Source organism: Carcharodon carcharias, chromosome 18 (genome assembly GCF_017639515.1).
Source record: "Carcharodon carcharias isolate sCarCar2 chromosome 18, sCarCar2.pri, whole genome shotgun sequence".
Classification (NCBI taxonomy): Eukaryota; Metazoa; Chordata; class Chondrichthyes; order Lamniformes; family Lamnidae; genus Carcharodon; species Carcharodon carcharias.
In genome coordinates, this window is record NC_054484.1 from 29181906 (window position 1) to 29190615 (window position 8710).

Genomic DNA, 8710 nt, shown 5'->3' on the forward strand with positions numbered 1-8710 from the left:
GAGAACACCGATACAAGGTGATTGACAAAAGAACCAGAGGCAACATGGAGAAAGTTTTTTAATGCAGTTGTGATCTGGAACATATTGCCTGAAAGGGTGCTGGAAACAGATTAAATCATAACTTTCAAAAGGGTATCGGCTAAATAGTTGAAACAAAAACATTTACAGGACTATAGGAAAAGAGAATAGAGTGGGACTAATTGTATAGCTCTACCAAAGAGCTGGCACAAACACGATGGGTCAAATGGCCTCTTTCTGTGCTGTATTATTCTAACCCTACGAGCCACCATTGCTATAACACAGTTCTACTATTTAATGTTTTGCATAGGGGCAATGCAGAACTACATTAGCAGATTTCGGATCAATTGAGAAAAGGACGGGCAGGGATAAAAATCCACTACGACCACTCTCAGATTCACAGCGTTAGTTAGACTGGTCCGATTGCAGTGAACAGGGTAGAAACTTCGTAGCTTTCCCAATGACTTAATGGATAAAATTAACTTTCACACTCTGGCTTAAGATGAGGGAAATAATCAGCCACTATTCTTGCATGCTGCAGCAATCCAGTTTATCCTGTCGTAGAGAAGGTATATGCAGACAACATTGGGCTTGACAGTACAAGGGGTTCCTTGGTTAACTGCAGACCCTGTCCAATCTCCTATGTAGAATAGCCATTTCAATTAGTCACTGTATGGCCACTGGTATTCTGACACCATGGAACTGAACGGAAGAATGATTTGATACTTTCAGTGGAGGACAGGAGAAAATTGACACTAGAAGGGAAAGCCACCCTGTATTCCTTAATAAATACTGTAGCATTACGTTAAAGAGAAGTCACAACTTTGAAAAAATCATAAGGTAGTTTTCCAGTGCCAACAGAGGACAATGCCACAGAGGCAGGCTTGCACATATAGTTTCATTACTGTTGCCAGAGCTTTGTATCCTACCGCAACATAAGTGGGGTAAAGTTTCCAGAGCACAAGTGGAAATAATTGCATGATATACAAGCCACACTACAAACCTCCAGATAGTCTAGTGTGAAAATGTTAAAGTGCCCCCAATGTCTCCCCCCACCTTTCCCGACTAACTGGTTATGATGACTGCTGTTTAATTACATATAGACAGATTTTCATGGACTGTAGCTCAAAAATTCTATGATATCAACATGCAATTAATTTCACCTTTACTGATCCCATGATTGGATATTTATATTCCAAAGTTAAGATTTGCCTGGTCAGGTATTTCCTCAGAGCGACACCGTTCGAAACACTATTTACACAAATGGCATTTTTACAACACTTACAGTGAAGTTATGGCACTGAATTGGGAAATGATTGAGGATATTCCTAGTGTGTGATTGTATTTGGGCTTCCACAAGTAGCTGATAGAGGTCCTAGTTTAGCTTTACTTAATGATTTGAAGCCCCCATGTTTTCAAAAAAAAAAGTGGCTTCTATTCACACCAAATAGATGTGAGACTGTAGCTATTATGTACTCGGGACACCATTCCCTCATAGTAATTCTACCTTGTTTATTTCTAACAGTCAGACTCAGCACACCAGATCAAATGCTTTCTAGTGAATAGCATGAAAAACATTTAGACGACTAGAAATTTAATTGCAGTTTGTCACTAGTTTTTAGTGTTTCTAGACTTAAGATTAGCAATGGAAAGTTTCAAGATTGAGAGTTTTTTATCATTACAATTTAGACTTCTATAGGCAAATAAATAGCAAAAGGATGGTAAAAGGAACAGTGGGGCCAATTAGGGGCAAAAAAGAGGATTTAAGCAGAGGCAGAGGATGTGGCTTAGGTATTAAATGAGTACTTTGCATCTTATTTCACCAAGGAAGACGATACTGCTCAAGTCATAGTGAAAGAGGCACCTGATAGGCTAAAAATTGATAAAGAAGAGCTATTAGAAAGGCTAGCTGAACATAATAATGTCACCAGGACCGGATGAGATGCATCCAAGATTTTGAGGAAAATAAGGGTGAAAATGCTTAGCCACTAGCCACAATCTTCCAATCCTCCTCAGATACAAGGGTGGTGCCAGGGGACTGGAGAATTACAAAAACAAAGGGTGCAAGGATAAGCCCAGCAACTATAGGCCAGTCAGTTTAACCTCGGCAGTAGGGAAGCTTTTTTATAACGCCCAAAACGATATGTGACAAATTAACAGTTGCTTGGACAAATGTGGATTAATTAAGGAAGGCTAGCATGAATTTGTTAAAGGCAAATAATTTTTAACCCATTTGATTTAAGTTTTCTGATGAGATTATGGAGGTGATGTGGTGCACATTGACTTCCAAAAGGTGTTTGGTAAAGTGCCAAATAACAGGCTTGTCAACAAAGTCAAACCCACGGAATAAAAAGATCACAGCAGCATCGATACAAAGTTGACTAAGTGATAGGAAATAGCGTAGTGGTGAATGGTCGTTTTTCGGACTAGAGGAAGGTATACAATGGGATTTCCCAGGTGTCGATGTTGAGATCACTACTTTTCTTAGTCTATACTAATGATCTAGACTTGGGTGTACAGGGCACAATTTCAAAATTTGCAGAATTGACATAAACTTGGAAAATTGTTATCTGTGAGAAGGATAATGATGGACTTCAAGTGGACATAAACTGGTGGAATGGGTAGACAAGTGGCAGATGAAATTTAATGCAGAGAAGTGTGAGGTGATTTATTTTTGTAGGAATAACAAGGAGGGACAATGTAAAATAAAGGGTACAATTCTAAAGAGGGTGCAGGAACAGAGGGACGTGAAGGTATAAGTGCACAGATAATTGAAAGTCGCAGGACAGGTTGTGAAAACAGTAAATAAAGCATATGGGATCCTGAGCTTTATAAATAGGAGAACAGAGTATAAAAGCAAAGAAGTTATGATGAACCTGTATAAAACACTGGCTTGGCCTCACCTGGAGCACTGTGTCGAGTTCTGCGCACTACAATTTAGGAAGGATGTGAAGGCATTGGAGAGGGTGCAACAAAGATTCACGGGAATAGGTCCCGGGGTGAGGAACTTCAGTAACATGAATTGATTGGAGAAGCTGATACTGTTTTCCTTGGAGAAGATTATGAGGAGATTTGACAGGGGTGTTCAACATCATGAGGAGCCTGATGAGCAGATGGAGAAACTGTTCCCGTTGGCGGAAGGGTCAAGAATCAAAAGATGTCTATTTAAGATAGCTGACAAAAGAAGCAATGATAATATGAGGAAAAACTTTATTACGCAGTAAGTGGTTAGGATCTGGAATGCACTTCCAAGAGTTTAGTGGGGGCACATTTAATCAAGGTTTTCAAAAGGGCTAATTAGCTAATTATCGGAGGAGAAAATGTTTGTATGACTGTGGGGAAAAGGCAGGGGAATGGGACTAGATGAGTTGCCCTAAATACAATGGGCCAAATTGAGAACTGAAATAAATACACATTTGAAATAGCAAGAATCCTTGTATCTACTGAGAATGCAGCACCTCTCACTTTTAGCTTCTGTGCCTGCTGTAGCCAAATCCCTGAAAATCACAATTTATAAATCAAGAAAATGTTGCTTATTTGTTCCACCCTCATTGCTCTTCAATCTTTCTTCTCACCACCACCCCACTATTTTTTATTCAATTTCTCTCCATTTTTCCCAAAAGCAAACTTACAAGTATATAGAGCTATTTTTCATCCCTTCAGAGTACTCAAAGCATTTCACAGTACATTAATTACCTTTGAAGTTTTGTCATATAGGATTAGTTATGCTGTAGTTGGTTGAGGGATAAATATTCATCGGGTCACCTTGAGAGCTTTCCAGCTCTTTCCCCAAATAATACTGTGGGATCATTTATTGTTTACCTGAGCAGACAGACGGAGACTCAGTTTCAGGTCAAACATGGGCAAGGAAACCTCCGGCTGATGACCGCGTACTACCCTCCCTCCCTCAGCTGATGGATCAGTGCTCCTCCATGTTGAACACCACTTGGAGGAAGCACTGAGGGTGGCAAGGGCACAGAATCTATTCTGGGTGGGGGACTTCAATGTCCATCATCAAGAGTGGCTTGGTAACATCACAACTGACGAGCTGGCCGAGTCCTAAATGACATAGGTGCTAGACTGGGTCTGTGGCAGGTTGTGAGGGAATCAACAAGAGGGAATAACATATTTGACCTCATCCTCACCAATCTGCCTGCCACAGATGCATCTGTCCTTGACAGTATCGGTACGAGTGACCACCGCACAGTCATTGTGGAGACGACGTCCTGCCTTCACATTGAGGATATCCTCCATCATGTTGTGTAGCACTACCGCTTTGCTAAATGGGATAGATTTTGAACAGATCTAGCAACTCAAGACTGGGCATCCATGAGGCACTGTGGGCCATCAGCAGCAGCAGAATTGTACCCGAACACAATCTGTAACCTCGTGGCTCGGCATATCCCCCCACTCTACCATTACCATCAGGCCAGGGGATCAACCCTGGTTCAATGAAGAGTGCAGGAGGGCATGCCAGGAGCAGCACCAGGCATACCTAAACATAAGGTGTCAACCTGGTGAAGCTATAACACAGGACTATTTGCATGCCAAACAGTATAAGCAGCAAGTTATTGACAAAGCTAAGCTGTCCCACAACCAACGGATCAGATCTAAGCTCTGCAGTCCTGCCACATCCAGTCATGAATGGTGGTGGACAATTAAACAACTAACTAGAGGAGGAGGCTCCACAAATATCCCCATCCTCAATGATGGAGGAGCCCAGCACAGCAGTGCAAAAGATAAGGCATTCTCAACAATCTTCAGCCATAAGTGCAGAATGGATGATCCATCTCGGCCTCCTCTGGAGATCCTCGGCATCACAGATGCCAGTCTTCAGCCAATTCAATTCACTCCACATGATATCAATAAACGGTAAAGGCACTGGATACTGCAAAGGCTATGGGCCCTGACAATATTCCGGCAATAGTACTGAAGACGTGCTCAAGAATTTGTCATCTCCCTAGCCAAGCTGTTCCAGGACAGCTACAACACTCGCATCTAACCGGCTATGTGAAAAATTGCCCAGATATGTCCTGTACACAAAAAGCAGGACAAATGCAACCTGGCCAATTATTGCCCCATCAGTCCATTCTCCATCATCAGTAAAGTAATGGAAGGGGTCATCAACAGTGCTATCAAGCAGTACTTGCTTAGCAATAACCTGCTCACTGATGCCCGGTTTGTGTTCTGCCAGGGTCACTCAGCTCCTGACCTCATTACAACCTTGGTTCAACATGGACAAAAGAGCTGAACACCTGAGGTGATTTGAGAGTGACTGCCCTTGACATCAAGGCAGAATTTGACAGAGTGTGGCATCAAGGAGCCCTAGCAAAACTGAAGTCAATGGGAATCGGGGGGAAAACTCGCCACTGGTTGGAGTCATATCTAGCACAAAGGACAATGGTTGTGGTTGTTGGGAGTTCCGTCATTTCAGATCCAGGACAACACTGCAGGAGTTCCTCAGGGTAGTGTCCTCGGCCCAGCCATCTTCAGCTGCTTCATTAATGACCTTCCTTCCATCGTAAGGTCTGAAGTGGACATGTTCGCTGATGATTGCACAATGTTCAGCACCATTCATGACTCAGATACTGAAGTATCTGATGGTATTGATACTGATGATACATGTCCAAATGCAACAAGACCTGGACAATATCCAGGCTTGGGCTGACAAGTGGGAAGTAACATTCATGCCATACAAGTGGCAGGTAATGACCATCTCCAACAAGAAAGAATCCAACATCGCCCCTTGTTGTTCAGTGGCATTACCGGCACTGCATCCCCCACTACCAACATCCTGGGGGGTAGCATTGACCAGAAACTGAACTGGACTAGTCATATAAATACTGTGGCTGCAAGAGCAGGTCAGAGGCTAGGAATCGTGCAACAAGTAACTCACCTCCTGACTCCCCAAAGCCTGTCCACCATCTACAAGGCACAAGTCAGGAGTGTGATGGAAAACTCTCCACTTTTCTGGATGAGTGCAGCTCCCACAACACTGAAGAAGCTAGACACCGTCCAGAACAAAGTCCGCTTGATTGGCACCACATCCACATTCACTCCCTTCACCACCGACACACAGTAGCAGCAGTGTGTACCATCTACAAGATGCACTGCAGGAATTCACCAAGGCTAATTAGACGGCACCTTCCAAACCGTTGACCACTACCACCTAGAAGGACAAGGGCAGCAGATAGATGGGAACACCACCACCTGGAAGCTCCCCTCCAAGTCGCTCACCACCCTGACTTGGAAATATATCACCGTTCCTCCACTGTCACTGGGTCAAAATCCTGGAACTCCCTTCATAACAGCACCATAACAGTACCTATACCACATGGACTGCAGTGGTTCAAGAATGCGGTTCACCACCACCTTCTCAAGAGCAACTAGGGATGGGCAATAAATGCTGGCCCAGCCAGTGAAGCCCACATCCTGTGAATTAATTAAAAAAAGCTTTTTTTTTGAAAAATATACTTTATCCATAAAATATCTGGAAGAACATTCCAAACCATTTCAAAATCACCATCACATAAGTCCAATCAGATTCAACTTTTACAACATGTATCACAAGGTGCATCAATACAATCAATGAATATTACAATCATTTCAATATGGTCAATGCAGACAATCAGACAATGGTATTGGAGTTATCAACATACATCATGTTGCACTCTGAGGTGCTTCATTACATTTATAATACAATTAGTATTCACTGCATACATTCATTGTGAGCTGTACAGCCCGGGGGGCTCTCAACAGTTCCCAGCCCCTCAGCGCACAGTGGCAGAAAGGTCTTAGACAGCGACCTTTCCCCTTTGTGCTGGCTGCCCCAAGCTTTAGTGCGTCCTTCAGCACGCTTGGAATGTGCCAGTCTGCAACACTCAGTTGGGGACAACTCTGCACGGGCAGACCAAAGAGCTAATTTGAAAGACAGAGACCTTGACTGTGCAGCACTTCTTTGGTGTCAGTCTAGATTACACACTTGACTCTGACCTCTGTCATCTCATGGAGGTAGTGACTATTGTTAGGTTCAGCGATTTCTGAGGAAAAACCTCAGGAGCTTGCCCAAGTGGCCGTTCTTAATGTTTGATCCTAGACATTGAGTGTTGCTATTCATTAGGTGTAGATGGATATGTTCCCCTAAACCAGTTGCTGCCCCATCTGAAATAAGCTAAGTCATGCTGGAGATCAAATCCCAGACCCTTCTGGCTTATCACTACATCGGACCTGCCCTTTTAATTATTTGATACGCAACACTATTAATGTTTTGACTCCTTCATTAAATGTGATAAAACATTTTGCACTCAAAATGTAGGAATCTATTAAACATCTTGCCTTGTCTTATTTTGCAGCAGCCTGATCTATAAGTTTGGAAGAACAGAAGAACTTTGGGCATAAACTCTGCCCATCTCAGCACTGACTCAGGATATCCTGCACATGAATGATAGCTACAAATGCACACTGCTTTGTATTGTTGGCCAAATATTAATTCAAGTTGATTTTAGATTAAATGTATTAAAGATAATTTCGAAAAAGTCATCATTTTATTTTATGAACATTTAATATTTTGTATTCTGATACTGCTTTGTGAATAATAGTTATATTGGGTCATATAAACAGAAGATGACGCGCTGTTTGGGCTGATAACTGTCATATGACCTGTACTCTATTAAATCCATTGGAAAAATATGGATAATATGTAAAATGTATGTTGCTACAATTATTCTACAATTATTGCTGCTTTGTGTTTTTTAAAAAAATCCTTCTCTGCACCCCCGAAGCATTGTAAATTTGTAACTTTAGGTTGTGCAAAATATTTGTAGGGGTTAGTTATCTGTTTAACCCTTTTAAATTTTTAAAGCACTTAAAAAGCATCGCTGTTGAATCAGAATGTCTGCTCCAACTCTGTTTTTAGTTGTCTGAGAAGGGACTGCCACTATTAAATAGGTTTTTTTCTTTAAACAATATTTATGAAATAAACCTTCTCAATTACATATTTTCTTGTGTTCATCTGCACAAAATTCACAAAAACTAATTCTGTTCTGTTGAAAGGCAGGAGGAAATGAGCCATATAGCTGACTTAAAATAATAGATTTTCTTTCTCATTTTATCAATAGCTTTCATCTTATTAAAGCTTTTTTTCTAATGGTTAATTTTACACGCACACTTCCTTGTAGAGTGTGTCTGTGCTAAACAAATGAACGAATGATGAACCACCAAGAGAAATGTGGAACTATAAAAGGGAACCGACATTAAAAAACAAGACTAAGCTACTCAGCCCCACAAAACTATTCCATCACTCAATTACATCATGGCTGATCTGTAATTCCAGTCCATTTACCTGCCTTTGTTTCATATCCCTTTTTGTTCTCACTTAATAAAAATCAAACCATATAATTCTTGAAACTTTCAATTGACCCCAACATCCATGGCCTTGAAGGAGAGAATCCTAGATTTTCACTACTTTGTGTGAAATGGTGCCTCCTAGTTTCACTGCTGAATAGCTTAGTCCTAACTTTTATTATACCCACAGCTCTGGATTTCCCTGCGAGAGGAAATGGCTCCTCTGTATCATTTATTTTATCATTTTAAGCATTTCATTGAAATCACCTTTCAACCTTCGAAACTTAACATCTAGTCTTCATAACCTAATTTTTAAGACTTGAAATAACTCAATCCAGAATGTACTCAT

The 8710-nt window shown here is 41.4% G+C and overlaps 1 protein-coding gene across 2 annotated transcripts in view; it reads left to right on the forward strand.

The window, feature by feature from the left end:
• The window catches only part of LOC121290306 (transmembrane protein 50B), an 80322-nt gene extending 72310 nt beyond the window's left edge, over positions 1-8012 (forward strand). For both annotated transcript variants that reach the window (XM_041210618.1, XM_041210619.1), the window contains one exon: positions 7371-8012. Coding sequence is in view for 1 of the 2 variants with exons in the window: in XM_041210619.1 (XP_041066553.1) it covers positions 7371-7416 (46 nt within the window). In the remaining variant the exon portion in view is untranslated. The remainder of the gene's footprint in view (positions 1-7370) is intronic.
• Positions 8013-8710: the final 698 nt, after the last annotated feature.